Here is a 26,250-nt window from a genome sequence, read left to right on the forward strand (position 1 = left end):
GGGGGGATCTGAAGGGAACGGGTGGGTCTTCCGGGGCCGGGGAGTTCCTTCGGATGGCCCAGGGGCTCTGGCAACCAAAGGGCTCGAGTGTGAGCGGGCTCTGGGCGGCAGGAGCGGAAGCAGGTCAGCGGGCCAGAGACCCGGAAGCCCGGGGTGGGAGCGGAAGAGGGTCGCGCGCAATTCGCGCACAGCGGCACACGGCGTGAGGAGAGCGGAAGAGGGGGGCTTAAGAAAGCGGAAGGGGAAGTCAGCGCCGGGGCTCTGGGGCCGTAAATCCGGACAGCGGCGGTCGGCGTGCGTGGGAGTGCGGCTCCCCGGGGAAGCCGGGAACCCACTGTGGCGTGATGGAGGAGGAGCGCCGTGCCGGCGAATCCCGAGCGGAGGAGCGCGCCGCTGCGCACCGGGTCGCCGCGCAGGCGCGCTGCCCTCTGCCGGCTCCTGAAGGCAGTGCAGGCGCCGCTCAGGTGGGTCTCGGGGCGATTCCGGGGGCGTGTTGCAGAGATCGTGGGAAAACAGCGACTCCAGCAATTTCAAAGGCTGAGAAGATTTGAGAGTTCTGAGTACTTTGGAATCCCCTTGAGAACTTAGGTGATGTTCAGTTTGATCTCTCTAATGTCTACTTGTGAACTAAATTATCTTGCTGCTTTTAAGCATTGCCTTCATTCTTGTTTCGTGTAGCCAACCTTTTGACAACAAAGGAGGAACAACCGTACTAAGCGGGTGTTAGTAAAGTTTTTTTTATTTTTACCCCTTCCCCACTTTTGTCCAAATCCTTGAGGAGTTACTGCCGGTAAAGGCTTTCTGGAGGGCGTAAAAGTTAGCACTTCTTATTTTCCGAACTTCCACGTCGGATTCTATAACGTGTTACTCTCTCTTCTTCTGGATGTTACAGGTTTAGCGATCAGAGCACGCCTAATCGGACATTTAGTGTGAAGAAATAGTATTCTCCTTGGAGGAATTGACAGGTAAAATTATGAAATCTCGGGTGGTTGGAGGAAGAAGGGGCAGGGCAACGAAACGGTTTGGTTTTGTTTTTGGACACCTCATTGGACTATTACTTGACAGCCGATTAGCTAATGATCTGATGGGGTACAAAGAGAAGTCAGTAATCGTCATTTCTGAAAGGCAAGCCGGCTTGTGGAGAGACAGAGTTGCAGCGGGGTGAGTCAGACTGAAGAACCAGCTATGGTCAAATCCTGAAGCCTACGAATTTGTTTTAAGGAAATTATTTGCCAGGAAGTATTCCCAGCACTCCAGGTGCTCTCTTGGCAACAGAGTTTTGCAGGACAATTTGTCAGAAGTAGTCTGGACCGTGTTTGATACGACCGCAGATGTTGGTAATGGAGATGGGATTTTATGCAGACTAGGGAAGTGGAGGGGATGATTTGGTACTACTGTCCAAAATACAAAAGATTGTAATATCATACGTGCTGAAATTTAGGATGACAAAAAATAAGATTTGAGGCAATGAAAGTTACTTTCTTGGGTGTGTGTGGGTGCGGGGGAGGTGTGGGTGTCATCTAGCGGGACTTGAGAGTTAAGGAGTATGAAATTGAAAACCGGAGAAACAGGTTATATATTTCAGTCTAAAGTACCTTCTGATTTTTTATTGTTTGTTTCTCTCCTTACTCTGATTTTTTAAAATATGGAATTATGTAAGTGTTCTAGCCCAAGTTACTGATTCCAGTGTGGGGTTAAATAGAAAAGGATTCTTAGTGGGAGAATTGGCAAGGGAAACCTTGTTCCCAGATGGCCAAGAGAGGTATCCTTTTCAGCTGTCCAGTGGTTTGGCAGTTAGCTTTCTCAGCTGGAGCAATCTGTTCCCTGTTAGGACAGCACAACAGCCCACATGATACGGTTTGGTTATTATTTTTTTTTTTTGCACTGAAAAACGTTTTATAAAATTTCATTGCCTTGTGTTGCCAAGAGTAAAGCAAATGTAGGTTGCTTATGTATGTCTGTCTGAATCTTAAACTCCTTACTTGAATTTTCAGATGCTGCACTAATTCACTAATGTCTAACAGCACCATTAGCCCTCATGTACATTTAAAACCTATTTATTTTTAATTATGTGTGTGGAGAAGTGGTCAGGTTATGTGCACAAGAGTGGGAAGTCAGAAGAGGGCTGGGTCTCCTGGAGCAGGAGTTACCAGCTGGGAGCCAAACTCAGGTTCTCTGGGGGCAGGGGTAAACAATTTTAACCATTGAGCCCAGACCATGACATACTTTAGTTTGTGACTTTAGAATCGGGGTGAAAGTATGCACAACAAGCTATTATCACATTGTTAGAACTGGGGTCCCAAATTTTGGGTCTAGCAGGCTCACGCTGTACTTTGATTTGCTCTGGTACAGATAGGGAATCTGAAAGGAGTACAGGAAACAGGGTCAGTATTGGGAGAGACGCAGAATAAAGGAAGAAGAGAAAAATATGGAATTAGAATGGGTACATGTCATAACAGAAGCCTTTCTTGGGAAAGTGTCCGTTTCACAAGTTAAGGTTTTCTAATGAGACAAAGCAATGCATTGCATAACTATTTTAAGTGTTCAGTGGTTTGAAAGTAAAGAGGCATGATCTGATAGCAATAATACTTATCATGCCAGAGTCCCCAGATGTTGGAGAGCAAGACAATAAATATATCGAGATAAAGTAGGCAAGCTCCTACCCAACAAACAAACAAAAAGTTCTGATTCTACTAACCTATAATAATAATTAAAATGCCAGTGATTTTTAAGCCTCTATATTTTATACATTAATTTCTTGTTCTTTTCCTAAACAAACCATTATAAAAACACAGACAAATTAATATTCTCAAATGGTCATCTAAAGCCTAATTAAGTTTTCTTAGCATTCTTCCTTTGGAATTATGACCAATTGCTCCAAATTAATTTCTTAGTTGAGTTATCTCTTTATACTTGATTATACTCAGGAGCAAACCAAACCTTTGCAGAGTAAGCAGCCCATATAAAAGTGACAAACTCTTTAGGTTTCCACCTGGCTATGTAGGCCATTCAACTTTTCAATCGAGTTTGTGACCTTGAGAGCTTACGTTTTTCAGTGTCAGAAGCAGATCCAGCAAAGCCTTGACAACTGCTCTGTGTGGCCTTATTACCGTGAGAGAGTAAAAGTATCTTTTCCCAAATATGAAGGATACTGTGGGGAATAAGACTGGCCAATAGAGAGGAAGCACACTTGGTTGCCTTTCGCAGAGAGCTTAAATTCAGTCTCTCTCTGCAAATGGAACTGTTTAGGGTGATACAGGTCTTGACTGGGTTCCCTCAAATTTACTAGTCTTTTTTTTCTTTTTGCTCTTTATTGGTAAATCACCTCTAAGTCTAAGAGTGTATTAGTCCTAACCCTTAACATCCATTTGCCTTGTGAGAGGAAACAAAAATTACTGATATATGTAACATGTTAACTTGGGGTAATATTAATAATAACTTTTAGGGGAAACTTAGGAATTCTGTTCTAAAGTACCATATCAGAAAAAAGGGGGAAAATAATATAGCATATTATATTTGTGAGACTCTGGTTATTTGAGTCCATGTATGTATATTTGTATATGTATGTGTATACGTATATGTGAGGGGTGATCGTGAGAGAAGAGATGCAAGTTTTAAGTAGAGGCCAAATCAAGGAAAGCTTTGGACATACTTCTTTTGATAGTAGAGAGGCATTAAAAAATCTTAATTTCAGAATATCCCAATTGAATTATAGGGATATCCAGGTATAAATGAGGCCTGAATCAGAGCTAGGAATGTGAGATTTGTTAGCTTACAGCCTCTAGGAAAGCTGTGGGCAGTAGAATAAAAGATCTGTAACAGTTGATAAAAAATGCACACATACAAAGTGTTGCAAGACACTATTCCCTGGGGAGGCACACAAATGTCTGTTCAGTCCAAACTGAGAATCAATTACAGGCCAACGTAACAGTCCTCTAAATACCACTTTGGTGAACTAGTGCATTTATTGGTTTACTTACAGGAGCAGGAATGACTCAACGCCAGCATGGACAAACCCGTAGGAAAGCTGGGACCTTGAAGGAAAATGAGATGTAGGCTAGCCTGGCCTCCTTAATCAGGCTGTGTCTTAATTTTTTTTTTTTTTAAATTGAATCTACCTTCCTTAGAGAGGTTTTCACAATTCAAGAGAAAGGCTTATTGTTATATCCAGACATAATGGTAGAGAAATAAAACTGAGTCTTTTATTGAAGCAATTTCATACTTCTTTCTTTTCTAGAAATGGCAAAAAGTCTTTTGACTACATCTCTGTCTGCAAGGACGAAACTGTTACAAACTGGGGTGTCGCTTTATAACACATCCCATGGCTTCCACGAGGAGGAAGTGAAAAAGATACTGGAGCAGTTTCCTGGCGGCTCCATTGACCTCCAGAAGAAGCAGAATGGCATTGGCATTCTCACTCTGAACAACCCCAGTAAAATGAATGCCTTCTCAGGTACGGGAGGTCCCCTCTCCAGAGAGAGAGTGACACCGAGTCAGAGCCTGCTATTGTTTCCGGGCCTGGCCATGCTGACAAAATCCTTGAAAGCCTTGGTATTCCTTGTAGTGTGCGTGTGCGTGTGTGTGTATAAATGTCTGTAATGTGAACCAGAAATATTTTGTAATTATGCACATAGTGATTTTTTTTAAAAATTATGAATGCAAATATTAATAAAAATGAGATTCATGTGTAGATGTAAATATTCTAGCAGCCATCATTTAGGAAGCAAAACCAAATAGAGCTGCCCTCCCAGCCCTGATGCCATGCCTTCCTTGCCATGATGGCGTGCGCCCTCATAAGCTGTGAGCTGAAATAAAGTCTTCCTTTCTTCATTTGTTTCTTGTCAGGAATTTGACATCGCAGTGAAAAAAGTAACTATCACAGATTCCACACAGCAACTCCATGGAGTTTTGTAAAACTTTTTGAATGTCATAAATGAAGATTAAAATGTCCCTAACAAGGAATTTTTGTAGTGTTATATTTATTTATTTTATTATGCTATTCAGTTAGGTTAGAAACTAAATTTTGATAAGACAGTCTGAGATTTTGTTTCTATGTATATCAAACACAAGTGCTTTAAAATATTTTCAACAAAAATAACATACACAAAATTACACATGGGATACTTTCTTTTTTATTTTCATAGTATGCCTTTGAAATCTGTTATTACATTTAGTTCATATCTCAGCTGACCATCCACATTTCAAGTGTTCCAAATTTGCATGTAATTACGTCTTAGATCATTATGGTGATATCTTTACAAAATTCTTTCACAATAAATTTAATGGCCTTTAATGGTAGTTGCTTATATTCAGTTATATAGGTGAGTGTTATTTTGATGCATAATGTGCAAAACAAATAAAAGCACAGCTGCTTTAAGTATGGTGTTTTGTTAGCTTGGGTGGGGAGATGAGTGAACCCCCAGTGCATTTGCTTAAAAATAATATAAGCAGACACTCTAAGGCCCTTTAGTGTGTAAGTTCTCCTTCAATTCGTTAGGCTTACTGCACTAAGTCAAAAGAGTGAGTTTAAAATTAACTAGTAGTATAATTTTTTTTTTAATGTTCATAGACACCATTATTGTTTAGGTACTTAAATATCATACATGATTGAAGATATATATTTGTATAGATTGATTTATTCTTACACTAAATGTGTGCATCTTTGGTTTCTCCCAAACTAGAAGTAATTTGGATGCAATAATATTTTTTAAGCACATAGGACATTCTTGAGAAGTTTCTATTTTAAGTAGACAATACTTAAAAAGGATTATTTTTTTTAGTTATTTGTGAGTGCATGACATTGATCTAACATTTACTGTAGAACCCCATCCCACTGGTTATTTAAAGAATGGCAGAATAGTGATTATTGACCTTGTATATTTTTTTTCCTTAAAATAAGTCTGTATATTTTAGTGGGATCAGTGTAGCAAGGCTTGGAAACAGTAGATTGTCCGGAAGTTATAACCTGCAGTTACGATCTTTACTTTGGCTTCTAATTGTGTTTTCCTTTATCTAGCATAGTAAGGACATTATAGCCCTGGAAGATAACCAAAGATGTGCAAAGATACAGCTTAGTCATTAGATCTTCAGATGATATTCTCTGCGGATTCCAATTTTAAATATATTGTTAAAGGAAAGCCATTAAATTTATTGTGAAAGAATTTTGTAAAGATATCACCATAATGATCTAAGACGTAAATCATTGCCTTGACTCCTGGTAGACCCGTGAAGCACTTTCATGTTGTTCCTCAGGCATGTCAGTTTGTCAGCCATGCCTTTTGTATATTATGTATTTATTAGACCTAACTAAGATCTTGTCAGTCCTGCTAGGAAGAGAGCTGGACTCACTTTGTCCTATATTTTTATAGCCTTTAAATCATAAAATCTCACAGTCACCTTATGCTCATGAAACTTACTGAGCTTGTTCACTGAGACAATGTGATTTTGCTATCTTTACTATAAGAAGTAATTTTGTCTTATCACTGTATCCAATATTATGTTCCTTTTTTATCTATTTAGGACATGTATGATCATTTTTATTTTTCTTTCTAAATATATTTGTCTGATTTCTTAAGATACATAGACTAATGAATTAAAATTTTAAGACGGGGCTGTTTTATATGCCTTGTTTGTATATTCCATTGTATCACTGTAATGGGAAAAGTAAAATGCTGCCGATCCCCGAGTGGCTCCAGCTGGTTCTGGGCAGGGAGCCACGAGCAGGCAAGAGACAGAGACTTGGACAGGTACGCCATGCAGAGTGAGGCTGGATATTTATTTAGTGGGTTATGGAAGGGAAGGGGGAGAAGGAGAAGAGGAGAGAATGGAGAGAAAAAGAGAGAGAGAGAGAGGAGGAGGAAGAGGAGAGAGGGAGGGAAGGGGAAGAGGAGGAGGTGGAGGGGAGGGGAGGAGAGGAGAGAAGGAGAAGAAAAGAGAAAGACAGAAGCTGCCTCTTCAAGAGGGAGATGGAAAGGGGAGAGAGTCAGGCTGCAAGCAGGAAGGAAGATCTGCCTGCCTCAGTGGACAGAGGAGGGAATAGGCAAGGCTTGTCTCTTTAAGGGACAGAACAGATCATTACATTCCTATCTATTTTTTATAATAAAAAGGCAGGAGGTTAGGTACAGCAGGTTAAAGGAATTGGGGCGGCACATTCTCAAGACTGCTTCCTGCTTATTTGTGGGTGTCTTCTTTGGGGCGGGGGACCTGAGAAGGCTGGGTGCTGGTCACATCCTGGCGTAGCTGGTCTGTCTTTCGGGTGTTTGTGATATGGAAATGTCTGGTGTCTCTTACACCCGTCTAAGGTATTAGCAGAACAGAGGACAAAGTTAAGGGGAAAAAATTAGGACTAGGGAATTGAGGCAGGTGTATCTGACCTGTTTAAGGTGGAACCTTCAATTCGGCTCCCTGGAACTCACAAGAATTCTTTGGGTTTGTGAAAACAGAAGTTTTAGATATATACATTGTATAAACAGTAGCATATTTATGTTAGAATGACTGTGACAGATATTTTTGCATAATGAAAAGTATTTTTAAGACTATGGAAGGCAGCGTGAGAGAGAACTTTGTTAAATTGTATTGGCCTTCACACCTTTATTACTTGCAGGTACACACCTTAATATCTTGTATTTGTAATTTACTGCAATTTGTTTGGTGAGGTTGTCCTTTTAAATGACAAGACCTCTCAGCTGTCAAACTGCATCAGAGATCTTGGAGAAGGCTAAAATTTTACTTGAGTTACTGATTAAAAAACGACAGAGAACTTAACTTGGTTGTCACCTAGAGCTACGCCTCAGTGTCCTCCATGGTCACTGAAGGTCGTATTTGTCTTTGCTGTTTAGTGCAGAGCCTGCCAGGCTCCAGAAGATCCTGTGGGCTAAGAAACCTGTAGGAAGACAAGCTTACCTTGACCTGAGTATCTAGGCTGTCGATTCCAGCAATTCTGTCCATGTTTGGAGATCTTCAGTTTAGATGAAAGGCAATTTTGCCCAGTGCCAGCATCAGCCGGTGGCCTGCTGCCGCCACTCAGGGATCCACAGCGTTTAACTTTTACCCTTTCAGTCAGCACAATAGGCATTTGGTAGATACACAGTAGATATACAGTAGTAGAATATATGTCCTGGTAGTCTTGCTCGACATGTTACTATTTTTGTTTTTAGCAGTCTCTTACATCTGTTCGTGTTTTTGCTCCCATCTGGTAGGTGTCATGATGCTACAACTTTTGGAAAGGGTGATTGAACTGGAAAATTGGACAGAAGGGAAAGGCCTCATTGTCCATGGGGCAAAAAATACGTTTTGCTCAGGATCTGATCTGAATGCTGTGAAAGCACTCTCCTCTCCAGAGGCAAGTATGTAGGCTGTGTGCCGAGGCTGCTCTCAGCAGACTGTCCTATGTGGTTGTTGTCATAACTTGTACTCCTTAGCTTTCTAACTGTAGTGTCTGTTTTGTTTGGTTTGTTTCCTTTTTATTCTTCGTGAGAAATTATAAAGATTTATAAGGTGAATAATACAGGAAAGCAAATAAATGTTGAGGTCTGACCTACAGACGATCTCTGAAAGACAGTTGGGTTGACATACTGAAAGTACTCATCTTTGTGGTCTAAGTGGAGTGCTCTTAGTTGCGCTGGTAGCTATGGAGGATGCTTTCAGTATTGCTCCTGCTACTCTCCTTCCTAGTAGTGCCACCACATCTCTTTCCTTTCTAATTTGATTGAATATTTTTTACAAAAATTGATATTTTAGAATAATTTTAAGATTATGAAACAGTTGGAAGATAGTCTAGAGTTCTCCTTATGTGTACCCTATGCCCTTTTTTAGCATATTACTATGGTATAAAGATTACTGCAGTGAAATCCCACGCTGATCTCACACATGGAATCTCAAATAGAGAAGCTTATTGGAACACAGAGTAGAATGGTGTTTGACAGGTACTAAGGAGGGAATATGGGAAATAGATTTCTGTTACACAGATAAATTAGTGCTAGAAATTAGTTCTCTAGCATAGTGCCTATAATGAGCAATGCTATATATAGTATATCCATAAATTGTGGGTCTTACATTGAGTGTTCTTACACAACACACACTCCATACTGATGATAAAGGGGATGATAAAAATACTATAATTGATGGGTATATCTGCAGTCTGAATAGGTGCTGATAATTGAATTTCTGATTACCTGTAAACTCAAGTTGCATATATTAGATATGTACTTCTTTTACATGTCAGAGTGGTGTAAAAGAGGAGGGAGAAGAAATTTCATAAATTATTGGTATTGGTAGTTCTTTTGTGTTATAAGAGGCTGCTTATTCATTTTCAGGCTGCCCAGACTCTCGAAATAATCACACAGAAACTATATTATTTAAATCACTGCTTGGCCCATTAGCTCTAGCTTCTTATTTGTTAACTCTTACATCTTAATTTAACCCATCTCCATTTATCTGTGCCTCACCATGAGGTCGTGGCCTACCAGCAAAGCTTCAGCGCGCCTATCTCTGGTAGTGGCTCCATGGTTTCTTCCTCCCAGCATTCAGTTTAGTTTTCCCCACCTAGATCTGTTCTACCCAATCAGGCCAAGCCATTTTTTTTTTAATTTATTAATGGTAATCACAGCATACAGAGAGAAATCCCACATCACTATTTTGTCCTTTTTCTGTTTTGAATCCTATTTAGGAGTCATCATGATTCCTTAGAGCTCTCATCTGTGAAAGTTCCTCATACTCATATCCGTGTGTGTGTGTGTGTGTGTGTGTGTTCAGTCTTATTTTGTAGTTCAGAGTTGTTTTGTACTACTGCTGTCCTATTGCTCATTATGTAAACTTTGTATCCTTGACTGTCTTAAAAGTCTCTGAAATCGGGGCTAGAGAGATGGCTCAGTGGTTAAGAGCACTGACTACTCTTCCAGAGGTCCCATGTTCAATTCCCAGCAACCACATGGGTGGCTCACAACCATTTGTAATGAGATCTGGCACCCTCTTCTGGCAGGCAGGCATACATGAAGGCAGAATGTTGTATACATAATAACTAAATAAATAAATCTTAAAAAAAAGTTCCTGAAATCCTCCAACCCCAAACTTCTGAGAGCTAGGCTTATAGTCATGACCCACCACATCAATGTCTTTGTGGGTAATATTCAGGGTTACAATAACATTTTTAAAGAATAGGGTATATTTATTAATGCTTATTTTAAAATTGATAAGTAGAAATAGTATATATGTAATTCCTGAAATATTTTTTCAAATAATCTGTAATCTTCTGCACCTTAGAAGTAATTATGTACATGTAAATATGAAATTTAAAGTCTTGAAGTCTAGGAATTGCAGGCACCTAACATGAGTTGTAGTTGGATGTTTGAATGCATCTAACCCTTGCAGCTGAGGCCATGATACCTACTGTGACTGCACATTCTGAATCTGTTCTCTCAGCACATCATTTCTGTGGCCAGCATACTGACTCTTTGTGTAACAAATGAGTCAGTAGCATCTGCATGTTTGATGAATTTCCTTTCTGGGAATGATGAAGTAACTGATATATATGTATGCCAATTTAGGAAGTGGATTACATTGTCCTCTAAATACAATAAAATGCTTTAGTGTGATTATTAAAAGACTTGTCTTTAAAAGGTAATTATGTTGTTTCTTTGCCACTGTAATTTTTCAATAAAAAATTCTGAAGAAAATTTCCAAGCATCCACAGAAACAGACAAGCCCAGTGTTACCCTTATATATCCACCATGGTATAAGCACTGGCAATACTGTATTCCTAAGCTATTTCCTTAGATTTTTACTTTCATGTATAACTGACCCTGTCAGAAGCTGATTTCTTTTGAGGTCTTTTTCTTCATGCTGAGGAAAGATTCTACCATTATCCCTATTACACAGTTGGTTCTTAATAGAAAATGTGAAAGCTAGGAGATGGACTAATGAAACACAAGGATTAGCCCTGAACAGTTATGAAAAGGAGAAAAGCAAAAAGTAGCAAAAATGTGTAAATATTATTCAATTATAAGATGGAGACTATATGCCATGGTTGTTGTGCAGACCCTAAGAAGTCTTTTTTTAAAGGTAAGTAGGAATCCAAGTCCACAGTGGTGAACTTCACTGTATAGAAAAATACAGCATTGCTTACTTCACAGCACGTGGGTTTAATGCAGCAAGGAAAGGTTTGGGGCTTAGAAACCTTCACAGTCTTAACATAGCTTAAAGATGATGACCTCCTTTGTTACTCTTCTGACAGTGTATTGCTTGGGTCTTTGTTGCTTAAATGTTTATAGAGACCCCCAATTTCTGTCTAACTACTTTAGGCTTGTTGATACTCTTCTGCATTTTTATTTTAATCATAATAATAACAATATTACTTGTTTCCCAAAAATCCTTCAATGTATTTGGCGGAAATTCATTAATCCCTAAAGCTGGTTCTTATAGCCATAGAATAAGATACTTTGCAAGATGCGAGTTATTATACTCAAGATGGGTGCAAGTGCACAGTGTGATGCTCATGCTTCCTTGTGCGCATTGGGTACTGTACATGTTTTGTCATGGATGTTATTGGGAAGAGCTGAAAGTAGGATCTCAGGATACAGACAGAAAACAGCATCTGTGGCATCTCTCCACATCTTTGTTCAGTACTTTCCAGCTGCCTATACCCATACTTTGGCAGATCTGTTTTTTCATGGTTATTTTTTTCAGGTAGTATTTTATTTTATTTTATTTTTGCTTAACTAATCCTTTCTTCCTTTCTTTTTAAATTTTGTTTTATTTTATGTGTATGGGTGTTTTACCTGCATGTATGCCTATGTATTGCTTGCATGTCTAGAGAGGACATAACAGAGTATTTTATCTCCTGGAATGGAAGTTAGAGATGTGGTGAGCTAAAGTGTAGGTTCTGGAAATTGAACCCTGGCTCCTGGAGGAATAGCCCATGCTCTTAAGTGCTGAGTCATGTCTCTAGCCCCTTGATTTCTCTTCTTCCTTCACTCAGGAAAATAAATGAGTGTTTGACTCTGTAGCTTTGGGTGATGAATTAATAATAACAATTCATTCTCTTCTTTTTCCTGTTTACTTTCTTGTTTTTGTGTATACCAGGCTATCCTGAAACTGTTAGAGATTCTCCTGCCTCAGCGTCCCAAGAGTTGGGATTACAGTGTGTGCCACCATTCTTGATAAAATTATCCCTGGCTCTTTTGGGCCAGTATTAATTTCTATTTTACAATACATTTATGTCAAAACACACTCACTCTATTATAAAATTGTCATTAGTATTGAATAGTATGCTACTAGCCTCAAGGAAGGCATAGCCTAGCATTTTCTGCCACCCCCACATCTCTGCACCTCAGTTCAAATTAATTGTTTCTTCATTGGTGCTATTTTCTATTCAAGCATTAAAAAACAAACAAACCAAAAAACAATATACAGTACCTTAATGGTTGTTCCACCAAGATTGTTGAGGACTTACTATATCCTTTAGATTGCATCCTGTAGAAGCAATATGTTAAATAATGAATTGAAACACAATTCACAGAAAACTGTTTTTAAGTACTGTAGTTAAGGTATAGGAGGTTTCTTTTTTAAAAAAAAAAAACTACTGTGTAACACATAGACTGCTTATTAACTAGAAAAGTCTGCCATGATCAGCAGGCCAGATATTTTGTGACTAAAGTTAAGATTCTGTATTAATAAAGTACTTTACAATTTTGTGGGATTTGGTTTATCAAAGATCTTAGATCATTCTGTAGCTGATAGGAAATCTCTTATCCTACAGGAAGGGTTACCAGACAGCAGGATGGGAAGAATTCCTAAGAAAAAGATATTAAATGCAGAAATATCAGGTGCGAAGTAAAGCTTTCTTTTTTTTTTTTTTTTTTTTTTTTTTTTTTTTTTTTTTTTTTTTTTTTTTTTAACTAATCAACCCATGAACTGATGAACAAACAGGTCTAGATTTGTTCAGTTGGGATAAAAGTAGAAAAAAAGAAAGTAAATGTTGGAACTATTTCAGCGGAGGAGCAGAGAAGACACACTTGGGCCCTGCTGATAGGACTGTGTGACCTGGAGGAGTTAGTAATACCACCAGCATCTGAGCCTGGTGATCATTGCTGACTGTTCTTACTAAGTGGTCTGCGTGTGTTACCCACAGAACGCACAGATTTCTGATGTAGGTGGGTCATCTGTCTGTATGTTACTTTCATTGATCAAATAAAGAGACTGCCTTGGCCTTTGATAGGACAGAAAATTAGGTAGGCGGAATAAACAGAACACAATGTTGAGAGGTAGAAGGCAGTGAGGCAGTCGCCATAGCTCTCCTCTCCGAGATGGACGCAGGTTAGAATCTTCCCGGTAAGCCACCACGTCGTGGTCCTACACACATTAATAGAAATGGGTTAATCAAGATGTGAGAATTAGCCAATAAGAGGCTGGAACTAATGGGCCAGGCAGTGTTTAAATGAATACAATTTCCGTGCAATTATTTTGGGTAAAGCTAGCTGGTGGCTGGGAGCCAGGCGGCGGGAAGCGGCCTGTAGCTCCTTCTACAGATTTCTGCCTTTCCCACCATTCTGTAAGTCAACTAGAATCCCTGGTTTAGTCCTCATTCCTGTGGATGAGAAAACTGTGCTTGTAGTCAGGATAGGCTCCAGTGCCCGCTGTCCCAGTGACAGAACGAGAGCTTAAGCGGCCCTTTTACTCCTGGGAAGTTTGCAGTGCTGAGTTTGAGGTACTAATGCAGTACCAGTGAAGTCCAGAACGGGGAAATATCCAGCAGGTTCTAATACTTAAATCCAGCAGCGGGAGTGGTTTAAACTTTCAAAGAAAAGAATATGAGTAACAAAAGAGAGAGACATAGCTATGGGGAGTGTTTCGAAGAGGACTTGCCTTCAGTGGATTGCCTGTACAGGGTGATGAGTTGAGGGTGGAAGCTGGAGATGAACAACCAAGCAACAGATAATTAGGAGTGAAGAGTGTGCCTAGGAAGAGAGGACCGGAGTGAAGGAACAGGTGTGAAGCTGAAGAGATGATATGCAAGAAGGAAAAGTCATTTAATTGGACAAATAGAATATTAAAATGTTTTGAGACAAGGGTGAATGCCGGATTATACTGGATTGAAGAAGGTATGGCTCCTATGAGAAAATACAGAGTTTGTGAAAAATCTGGGACTCAAAGCCGTAGAGTGCAAATCCCAGAGCTCACTATACCTCTCTCTTTACACATGGCTTCCTAGAGGTAGCAGGTGGAGGGTCCTACTCGAGTTTCTCCCGAGTTACTGAGTGGTGCTCCACTCTTCCACGAAGCTGCAGTGGTCAGTCTTGGGTGTCATCTTGATGGGATTCAAGAGTCACCTTGGAAATAAACCTTTGTGTATTCTTATGAGGGGTTTTCTGGATTAGGTTAATTGAGATGGAAAGACCACCCTAAATGTGGGTGACACTTGCATATCCTGGGGTCCTGGTCCAAATGAAGAGCAAATAAGCTGAGTAATGCCATTCCCCTCTGCCTCCTGACTGCGCATGCTGGATTCCCAGCTGCCTGGGGTTCTGCTGCCACGCCTTCCTTACCATGATGGACTAGGTCCTCAAACTGTTACGTCATCAACCCTTCCCTTCCTCCTTAACCTTCTGGGTTTAGAACTTTTGCCACATTAGTGAGAACTGTCTGACTCACCCTGTGCGATGCTGAGCTCAAGCCCTGGGAGAACAGCACGTACAGCATCATTTACGGTTCCACCTCACGGAGTACAAAATGAAAATGTCTGTTTTCAAAACATTTGACTTTGTTTCTTTTCGAACTCTGAATTTTAAAAATGTTTCTTATGTAATAATTATTTGTGTTTATGTTTATTTTTATTTGAAGAATGGAGTGGCCTTATCTATGTTCATGCAGAACACCTTAACAAGATTTATGAGGTAATGTATCTTTCTTTTAAGAATAGGATTTTTAAAGCACCGGGTTTAGTAATTTATTATTTCGTTACTTGTACATTTAAAAAGGTTAGCTGAGCTTCAAACTGTGTCTGTTGTAATAATGGACTATTTCTTTATGCCACACAGAGCAGTCATTAGAATGACATGTTAGTGAGGTGTGAACAGCCTTGAAAAGAAGCGGAAAATAATTTACAAAGCAGTGCCCATATAACCAGCTCCTGCCAGGAGCAGTTATAGCGAAAGTCAGATGCTGACACCAGGCAGAGAAAGGACCGTGATCGAGAGGTAACACGCAAAGGCCCCTCCAGGAAGGAGGACAGTAGAAGTGGGCTGAAGCAGACTGCATCCAGATGAGGGAGACCTGTGCATTGGAAAATATAAAAGCTCTCTGACAAAATGGGCTTACTTCGTAGCTGGATAAAGAAAAAGGGAGAAAAAAATGCATTTCAGGTTACAAATTTTGACATGTTTTGAATCTCTTTCTGACTTTATTCTAAACGTAAGCAGTTTTAACATATGAAAACTGAGAAAATTCACATCTAAGCATGCTTATTAATTAGGCATTTCTGTATTTTTATACTCATCTGAGAGTCTAGAAAAAAATAATAGAATCCTCATGTTCCTGTTTTAAGTACCGTGTCCTTATTTCTCCATCACACTGTTCTTGACTTTCCCCCTAGCTTAAAATTTTAATTTTAGATTATTTTACAATGTGTGTATAAATATTTTGCTTGGGTGTCTGTATTGTGCAGCACATGTGTTTCTAGTGCCTTCAGAGACAGGAGGAAGGCATCAGATACCCTGGAACTGGAGTTTCGATGGTTATTGGCTATCATATGGGTGCTGGGAATTGAACCTGGGTCCTCTGCCAAAGCAACAAGCACTCTAAACCACTGAGTCATCGGTCCCTTTTTCTAGATTTTTTATTTTTAAATTTTTCAATTTATTTTTGAGACAGGATATTATGTAGCTCAGTTTGAACACATACACACACACACACACACACACACACACACACACACACACACACACACTGCTGGTCATGGCAAGCCCTAAACTCCTGATTCCCCTGCTTCCATCTTCTGAGTGTGCATCTTCTAGTTACAGGTGTGCAACCCCACATCTAGCTAAAAGTTGTTCTCATTCAAGTAATCCTTTCTATGTGGAAGAGGGCTTATTAGGAACTATTTAGTCTCATTAGACCAATACGTTACATTTTGGCTCGAATCTGTTACAACTGTATACTTTGGAAGCATTTTCAATCTGCCTGATAGTATTCTCACACTGTTGTGACAGGGTGTACTTTTATTTTATTATTACTTTTTAAAGATAAGGTCTTGCTAAGTAGCCCTGACTGTGCAGGAACTAGACCAGGATAGCCTTGTACTCTTAGAGATACACTTCTATCTGCCTCTCAAGTGCTGGGATTGAAAGTGTTTACCAATGTCCCCTATACATGTCTTTGTAAACAGAAACAATAAGATTTATTTTAAACACTAAATAATGCTTATATATAGGAGCAGTCTATGACCATTTAGATAGTAATGCTAAGTCTTTTGGTGGGAATCTTAAGTGCTTGGTTTTGTAGCTCTGTGTTTTAGACCAGGTTATCTCTTCAGATAGGATTGTAAAATCCCCAACCTGACTGTAGAGCAGACAGTTTCACAGCGAGTATGTTGTATTGACAGCTGTGGAGAGCCCCTGGTGCTAAAGGTATGTCATAGGCTATCTGATTAGAAGACAGTTACAGTACTACCACTGCAAAGCAGACAGTGATTCAGGAAGGTGCTTTGCTAACCCTCTGTAGCACTAGTGTGAGCTGCTGTGTGCTTGGCTTCATCTCACTTCTGATGGTGCACACGTTCAAGGACTCACACTACTCTTGATGGTTCTTATTGCTAACAATGCGAAATGTTGAAGACCTTAAAATAATGTATATAAATGAACACTAATGTTAGAATTATTCACATCAGTTTTCCTTCAATATACAGACTACCATTAATAAGCGTTGCTCTGGTTCAAGGCTGGGCAATGGGCGGAGGAGCAGAATTTACCACAGCGTGTGATTTCAGGTAAGGCAAAAATTGCTGTAAGTATAAACACATTTAGCACATAATGTAATTTTGCCTTAATTTCAGTATTTCATATATTCTTAAACAAGATAATTGATTAAAGACTATTTTCTTTTTATCAGTTATTTAAGTATATAATTTTTAGTTTAGTACAGTTACTATTGTTCAATTATAATCCATTTAAAAAACCCAGGTAATTTTTTATAAACCTATATTAGCAAAGGTCCTAAGAAGGAAAGTCAGTGAAATATATGAAACTCTTAAAATTTAAGAGAATTATTCAAAAGGAGTAAACAACTGAAGAGTGTTTATGTAGAAGAGAGTGGACGTAAAGATTCCCCTGTGGCTGTCTTCAAGAGGTTTTCTGAGATCCATTCCTTTCTGAGGTCAAGTCTTCACCATCTGTGATTCATAATGACCTTATAAATGAGAGAACAAAAATGCAGGAAATTCTGGGAGCTTGTAGCTTTTCCCCCTTAAAATGATTTCCAGCTCTCCATAAGAATATGGGTACAGAGGCCATAAAATCTGCCCAGGCTTGAGGCTGCCTTCTTAATACTGTCCCAAGGAACCACTCTGTGCAAACCTCTGTATTCTGTTGTATGTTTGTCCTGAGATCCATAAACATGGAGTAAGACAGTATCACATTGAACTGTTCTGTATTGACAGTTTTGAGGAGTCCCTGGGGCTTTGAGTCATGGCAGAGAACTGTGTTTGCAAGAAAGTTAGGTGCTTTATTTTTAAAAATACACTTGATTCTTTTAAGTGTTCAAAAACTGGTATGTGTAACCGGGAGGGCAGCAAGGAATCTGAATGCTGGCTGCACATCTGCTGATCCTCAGTGTGCCACTTTATCTGTCTGACTTGAGGAAGCTACTGTGTTAACTTTTGATCTCTCCCATAAATATTTAGATACATTTCAATGAGGTCATGAGTATATAGGTTATAGTATAATGTTCACCCTTTGTGCTCACAAAGGAAAAATTATTTTGAGTCTTAGTATTACCTAATATTACCACTTTATTTTTTTAGCAGAAATGTCAATAAAATAATAATCTGTCTTACTTTAAAACTATTCCTTTTGTTTGGCATGCTTTCGGCTGTAGGACTAATCTTGATTTTATTTTATCTTTTTTAAAAGTATTTATAGCAATACAGTTTACATATTTATAGAATTTACTTATATATTTACTTATAGAATGATTTGATATAATATTAAACAGAAGATAGTTTCAGCTTCTAAAACCCTGCCCACATAATGTATATTTTTTAAAAATTACTTTTTAAAAAGGGATTTATTTATCTTTTTTGTGTGAATACTTTTCTTTTTTGTGTGTGCGCCTGTGCCCACAGGATCATAAGAAGGCATCAGATCTCCTGGAGGTGGAGTTAAAGACGTTCTGAACTGTGACGTGGGTGCTGGGCAACCATTTCTCCAGCTCCTAAAAACCACTTTGACTAAATGTGCTTATTCCTTCTTTTTTACTCATTATGTACACTTCATCTTTCAAAATCTTGGCATATACATTAAGAGAAAAGTTTCAGTCAAATTTTGGCTCAGTTTCTGAAGCTAAGCACATGGCCCTTCTGCTCAGATAAATAGCGTTTTGAATATCAGAGTTATAAAAGTTTTTGAAATAATCTTATATTCAGATATAAATTATATGTAGCCCAAAGCACCCATTTTAATTGTGTAGTATAAAGGTATTTTGATGATGCCCATGTAACCACCACAGTTAAGATATGGAACGTTTTTATGTTTTTACACTTGTGAATAATGATACCAAAAGCATGGGTATGCAGGTCTCTACTGTATGTTGACTTTGATCCCTAAAGGGATATCCACAGGAGTGGTGCACATAACTGGTCACAGGGCAGGTCTGCTTTGAGTCTCTGGAGGAAGCTGTGTGCATCCTCACAGTGGCTGTACAAGCTGCCGTCCCACCCGTGGTGTTGCCCTCATGGTCGGCATTTGTTCTTCCTCTGTGACTTGGTGAGAGCAGTCTGACTGGGGGAGTTTCCGTTTGCATTTTCCTAGCAGTTAATGAATGTTGAACATATTCTTTTATATGTATATGTATATGGCGCTTATTGGCCATTTACACTTATTTTGAAAATTGTCCATTTTGCTTTGTTCATTTATTGGTTGGATTATTATTTGGGGAAGTATAATTTTGAGTTCTGTGTGTGTTTTGGATTACCAGTCTCCTGTCAGACAGGTGAATAGCTGGGGAAGATTTCATTCTGTTCTGTGAGTTGCCTTTTTATCCTTACAGCTCCATCCTTTGCATTACAGAGCTTTTGTATTTAATCCAGTCCTACTCGTTAGACTGGAAGTTTTGCGACTTCCCAGGCCACTGATGTGGTATTCAGGAGAATATTGACTGTGCCTGTATCTTGAAGTGGTTTCCCTTAGGAGTTGCAAAGTCTCAGGTCTTAAAATCTTTGATGCATCTTCAAGTAATATTTGAACAAAGTAAGAGATAGTATCTGCTTTTCTCCTCTAGATGGAGGGTCCCTGGGATGAAGTTCAGACTTTTTCCTGGTCTGGAATTCAATCAAGAATCTCTTTTGTGTGATAAAGATATATAGCCATTCCTACCTATTTGTGGTTAACTTTTCTGTCCTTATATTATATTCCTGATGTTTAACTGAACATAAATTATAGTAGATCACATAATTAGGAGCATACTTCTTTCCATTTTTGGTGGTACGAGGTACTAAATCCATGGAAGCTTTGGGTGATCCGTCTACCATTGAGCTAAGTCCCTTGTCTTTTTGTATTTTTTATTTTGAAATGGGGTCTTACCTAGTCAGCCAGGAAAGTATTGGAGTTGTTGTTCCTACTTCTGCCGTGGTTTCTCAAGAAACTGGGCTTAGTTATCTGCACACAAGGCCAGACTAAGAGCATACATTTTTTTTATTCATTGTTGTAGCATCTGCCTTTTAAATGGCGGATTTGTGCTATTTTATGCTCATTGTTGTTATTGATATGATTTCATTTCAGTCTACCATCTTCTAGAAAGTTATTTATTATATGCATTAGTGTTTTGTCTACATATAGATATGTGTACCACACGGTGCTCTCAAGAGGGCAAAAGAGGGTATTGGATCCCATGGAACTGGAGTTATTGGTAACCGTGAGCCACCATGTCAGTGCTGGGAACTGAGCCTGGGTCCTCTCCCAAAGCAGAAACTGCTCTTAACCACTGCACTCTCTCCCCTGTCCCCATTCTACCGTATTAATATTTTTTCTCTGTTTGTTCTTTCTTACTGTCTTTTCTCACTGCCTCATTGTAGATTGTGTAATAAATTTTTACTTCTATTGACCTCCCACAAACACGCACACAGTGAGGGGGGGGGGAGAGACAGACAGACAAAGAGAAATTGGTTTCTTTTAGTTTTGAAGTAACAATATGCCTCTTAAAGTGGTCACAGCCTTCCATCAAATAATAAACTATCTAATGCAAGATATTAGGATATTACACTGTACATCTATTACTTGTGTCCTGGTCTTTGGACATATTTATTTTGCTTCTATGCATTGTAATGGCACAATTACTATATTTTTGCTTTAGTCAATTATCATTTAAATAAATACACATAGTGAAAGTAAATTGCTGTGCTAATTATTTAATTTTCATCAGAAAGAATATTTAGGTACAGTTATGTTGATTGCCAACTTGACAGGATCTAGAGCCATTTCAGATACCAATCTCTGGGCATGTCCAGGAGGGTTACCTAAACTAGGTTAACAGAGGTTGGAAGATCCACCCTGACTGTGGGCAGCACCATTTCATGGCCCAGGGCTCTGGACCGCATGCCGAGCACCAGGACTCACAGCTTCTATCTTCTAAGTGTGCGAGCAGTGTGCAGTGCTACTCTCCCATGTTATCCCTTCCTCCCCATGAAGGAATGCGCCCTCCCAGTCCCAGTGCCTTACCTTCCTCCCTATGATAGATTGCAGCCTTCCCCATTCCCGATGCCTTACCTTCCTCACCATAATGGAAGGCCCCTTCGTACTCCTGATACCATGCTTTCCTTGACATGATGGCATGCACTCTTGTAAACTGTGAGCCAGAATAAGGCCTGCCTTCCTCCATTGATTTCTTGTCAGGAATTTGCCATCACAGTGAGAAAAGTAACTATAACAGATTCCACACAACAACTCTATGGAGTTTTATAAAATGTTATTTAATGTCATAAATGAAGATGAAAATTTTCCTAACAAGGAATTTCTATGGCATAGATTTATTTATTTTGTTGTGTATTGTTTGGCTAGTTTAGAAACTAAGTTTTGATAAGACCATCTAGCATTTTTGTTCTGTGTATATTAAACATAAATGTTCTGTTTTATGATTGTTATAAAACCAGGACCTAAGGAACCATGACACAGTCAAAAGTTAGGTGCCTGGCAACACCTTTGGATTCCCCCCCTTCCCCTCTTCACCACAACTTCTCACCTCTTGCAAAGCTAATTTAATACACTGAATATTATCACAATGCCTTTTATGACTTCCAATGTTATAAACTAAATGTTCTGTAATAAATGTTTTCTCATTTTAACTTTTTATAAATGATGTAGAATAATAGAAAAATGTGAGAGAAGATTGAGCAAACTCTTGAATAAGAAACTTTTTGTTTCTCATTTGGTGATTAAGGAATTGTTTCAGTTAACAGTTTTATTTATTACTTGGAAACTTTAAAAAAAGTTGTTTTGGTGTAGGAGATGGTTTACCAAGATCTCAGCCTCTGAAAATCAGTATGAGTGGATTCATGGATACAATGAAAAAAAGAAGTTCTATCATAGCACCCTCTGCTGTCAGGACTTCAGACTGCATTAGCTTGTTACGTTTTTGTTCTTAAAGAAAGTCACACTGGCTTTGTGGGTGATGTGAGACTAAATAGGAAATGTGAAGGGGCATGGTCGTCGGCAATAGGAATTAACCAAACTAGCTTTATTATAAAATACTCACCTTTAATAAAAAAAGGAAATGGGAGAAACTTACAGAGAAAGAGTTCCAGCGAAGTGCAGGAAATAAAGAGAGCGAAAACAAATGCAAACGGATGTTTTAAAGGTATTTGCCCCCCCCCCCACCCTGGAGTGGGCATGCCCCTCAAACAAGGGGATTGGTTAGCTCCCCCATCATCTCCCCCTTTTGTCTAAATAAGACAGATTCAAAACCAAATACAACTATACACAATGGAAACAGATAATAAATATAAAATTACAAACGGCAAACAATATTAAGCAAGAAACATATAACAAAAATTTTACTAAGCATTCATTTTCAAGGAGTCTAAATAATGTAGAGGGTAATTACAATTACCTAATCTTCAACCCCATCAAAGATTGGAGAAGGGAAGTAATATTACATAAGCAACCAGGAAGTACAAACAAGAAACTTCCAAAATGTGCAACAAATGACAGAGACAACTGACTACCTGGGCAATCACCCAAAGTCTCGTTTGCTTTGGCAAACTTTGGCAAAGGCCTAACACAACTGACATTTTTCAAAGGCAAGGAACCTTTAGTAGAACTATCCTACCCTGTCTTGGCAAGATAAGACAATGCTGTTTTATCCATGTATGGATATTCTGTATCTTTGTCAGTAGTCGAGGTATGGGCTTTTCTTTGCCCAAAGGCCAATTCAGCCAAGAAGAAGACAAGCTCCCAGTGGAGTGTCTTTGTTGCTCAACATTCTCTCGGGAGTAGAGCAGTGTTTCCAGGAGTGATTGTGTCTCATAAGTACAATACTCTAGGTTAGCTTAAAGGCCATTTTCTACAGCTTTTCGAAGAGGTCGAAGATTATACTATCTATACTAAATATAATTTCTGTGTATCTACAAAACCTGATTATCCTAAATATAAATATGACAAACATATATGACTATTGATTTATAATTCTCAAAACCTATCTAACTTGAAGACTAAGAGAATAAACAACTGTGCAATAAATGAGGACAATGATCTCCAAATGTAAACAATGTTATTACATAAATAATATCAGAGGTAGAAATGTACATTGCAATATGGTAAATATCTCAATATAATAATTGTTTTAAACAGAGGTAGAAGTTCTACCTCATAAATAGAGGTGGAAGCATACTCATATACAATGTTCATTGTATCAATATACAAGAATCAGCACCAATAAAATTTTCTAAAAACAATAATTCACAAATACCAATCATCCCATCAAAACAGTTAATCCCCCCCTTTTTTTCCAATAAACAACCCTGAGTCCATATAATACCTCCCCCATCCCGTCAACCCTATACCAACAACCAATTGGTATCCCTGAACCTGAGGGCAAACTCTGTTGGGAGAGGGGGCGTCGTCCTCTAAGATTGCTTCCAGCTGACATGGGGGCGACGTTCTTCTTAGGGGGTCCTGTGAAAGCAAATGATGGTAAAAGTCCCAGATTAACATTTGGTCTGAGAAAATTGTAACTAGCCTCTGAATGTTTTGAGGAGATCCGGCCAGAATGTTGTCAAAAATGTGCACCATTTGAAACTGTCCTGTGCAGATGGTACCAAAAAACAGGTCTGATTTTAGCGCTATTAAAAACATGACATCATAGTAACCAGATGGAGTTGATGTTGTGGGGCCCCATCTTCATCCTGGAAACTTCAAAGATCACTGAAGGAAAATTTGTTGTTTGTTATGGAAAAGGTAAACATTATCTACAAAGACATATACAAACATATATTCAATGAAAGGTGTATTAAAGACAGACACAGATATGAGGAAAGTCAAAGAAAGTTTATCAAGTATATTATTATTATTCTGTCCCATATCATGGCTCCTAACCTGAGACAGAAACTCTGAGATATCTCTTATCAACAGGCTTGTAATTGAAGAGGGACTGAGCCAGAGTCCAACTCCAGAACCAGCTTTACATATGTATAAATAAAAACACAGTAATGCGCACATATATATATATATATATACATATACATATATATATATATATATATATGTATGTGTGTGTGTGTGTGTGTATACATATGTATTGTTTTATACTTACCAAACCTTTTTGGGTTCCGTGTTGATCCATATTGGGTTGTAACTAGTGTCCATCCATCAGTATTTAAATATCCAGGGTCCCTTAAATTCTTTGAAGATCAGTGGTTTCCTGTGGAGATAAGAAAAGAACCCTGCCCCCAACCTATATGCTTTTCTTACCATCAGTATGATCATCATCCTTGTGTATGAACTGTTATTTTTCTTTTTCAAGGGGCTTCTCTTCTTCAAACTGAACCTTTATTAATTTTGACGGTATCTACAATTTTTCCTCTCCTGTGGAGACAAGAGTAAAACCCCTTGCCCAACACAGCACATCTCCTGGCTTCCATAGCGAGGTCAGCACATCCTTGAAATAAACTGGTTGATTAAATTCAGAAGACTTTTCCATTATCCAATGTCTTTCTGCAGCTGTTGTCCCTTTCTAATTAGCATTGAGAAAATTCAGGGTTAATAAAGCATTATGTAATCTATTCCTGGGGGTATCTTCCATCCCTTTCTGTTTGTTTAACATATCCTTTATAGTTGTATTTGATCTTTCTATGACTGCTTGACCTGTAGGATTGTATGGTATGCCTGTAACATGCTTAATATTGTAATAAGCAAAAAACCATTTCATTTTCCTAGAGATATAAGCTGGACCATTATCCGTCTTTATTTGTGCAGGTATACCATGATGGCCATAACTTCTAATAAATGAGTGATTACTGAATCAGCTTTTTCTGAACTTAAAGCAGTTGCCCATTCAAAACCTGAATAAGTGTCAATGGTATGGTGTACATATTTTAATTTGCCAAATTCTGCAAAGTGGGACACATCCATCTGCCAGATTTCATTCCTTTGAGTGCCCTTTGGATTAGCCCCTGCAGGCAGTGGTGTTTGGTTATAGAAAGAGCAAGTAGGGCATTTCTTACAATCTCCTTAGCTTGTTGCCATGTAATAGAAAACTCTTTCTTCAAGCCTTTGCTATCGACATGATGTTTTTTATGAAATTCAGAAGCCTGCAGCACACTACCAATCAATAATTGATCAATATCTGCATTACCTTGTGCTAGAGGACCTGGCAGACCCGTATGGGATCAGATGTGTGTTACATACATAGGGCAAAGCCTGTTCCTGATCATGTCTTGTACCTGGATAAACAATGAGGTTAGTTCTGTATCATCAGGTATAAATCCAGCAGTTTCAATATGTAAGATAACTCTTTCTGCATATTGTGAGTCAGTAACTATATTAAGAGGTTCTTAAAAATCCCTTAGCAATATAAGAATGGCATATAATTCTGCTTTTTGGACAGAATCATAAGGACTTTGTTCCACCTTACTCAACTGTTCTGATTTGTAACCTGCCTTCCCTGATTTATTAGCATCAGTATAAAATGTACGGGCTCCAGTTATTGGAGCGTCACTGATGATTCGAGGAAGAATCCAAGAAGTTCTTTTTATAAAGTTAAGCCTCTTGCTTTTTGGATAGTTGTTATTAATTTCTCCCAAAAAATTAGCACAAGCTCTTTGCCATGGTTCATTGTCTTCCCACAATTTTTTTTTATCTCATCAGCAGCAAAAGGCACTATAATTTCTGCTGGGTCTATGCCTGCTGGTTGACAAAAATCTCAATTTGCCTTTTATAATTAATTCAGAAACTTTTTCATATAAGTTTTTATTTTCTTACTTGGTTTATGTGGTAGAAAGATCCATTCTAAGAAAATATCATCTCTTTGCATTAAAATTCCTGTAGGAGAAATTTTGGAAGGCAATATGACAAGAATACAACTTTGTTCTGTATTCACTCTATCCACATGTGCTTCCTGTAACTTTTCTTCAACCATTTTCAGTTCTTTTTCTGCTTCAGCTGTTAATTCTCTGGGACTGTTTAATTTTTTTCACCATGCAAGGTTTTATTCAAATGAATTATCATATCAGGTATTATCTCAACAGCGGGTCAAAGGCTGGAAATGTCTCCTAACAACCTTTGAAAGTCATTAAGAGTCTGTAGCCGATCTCTCCTAATTTGTGCCTTTTTTGTCTTAATTTTTTGCAAACCTATTTTATAACCTACATAATCAACAGAATCTCCTCTCTGAATTTTTTCAGGAGCAATCTGCAATCCTCATTTAGGTAAAACTATTTTTACTTCTTCAAACAGTCTTTCTAAGGTATCCATGTTTGAATCAGACAACAGAATGTCATCCATGTAATGATAAATTATAGACTTTGGAAATTGCTTGCGTATTATTTGCAATGGT

The 26,250-nt window shown here is 38.5% G+C and overlaps 1 protein-coding gene across 3 annotated transcripts in view; it reads left to right on the plus strand.

Moving 5' to 3' along the window:
* The first annotated feature begins 262 nt into the window (after positions 1–262).
* Positions 263–26,250, plus strand: part of Echdc1 (ethylmalonyl-CoA decarboxylase 1) — a 37,216-nt gene continuing 11,228 nt past the window's right edge. The window contains exons 1-6 of one of the 3 annotated variants that reach the window (XM_038338572.2): positions 263–588; positions 893–965; positions 4,238–4,453; positions 8,199–8,341; positions 14,836–14,888; positions 16,898–16,978. In XM_038338572.2, coding sequence (XP_038194500.1) covers positions 4,240–4,453; positions 8,199–8,341; positions 14,836–14,888; positions 16,898–16,978 — 491 coding nt within the window. In that variant the 5' untranslated portion in view covers positions 263–588; positions 893–965; positions 4,238–4,239. Of the gene's footprint in view, positions 589–892; positions 966–1,097; positions 1,162–4,237; positions 4,454–8,198; positions 8,342–14,835; positions 14,889–16,897; positions 16,979–26,250 lie in introns of those variants that run through there. The other 2 variants (XM_038338573.2, XM_038338574.2) reach the window with 2 other exon arrangements.

The sequence above is a fragment of the Arvicola amphibius genome, chromosome 8, assembly GCF_903992535.2.
Source record: "Arvicola amphibius chromosome 8, mArvAmp1.2, whole genome shotgun sequence".
Classification (NCBI taxonomy): domain Eukaryota; kingdom Metazoa; phylum Chordata; class Mammalia; order Rodentia; family Cricetidae; genus Arvicola; species Arvicola amphibius.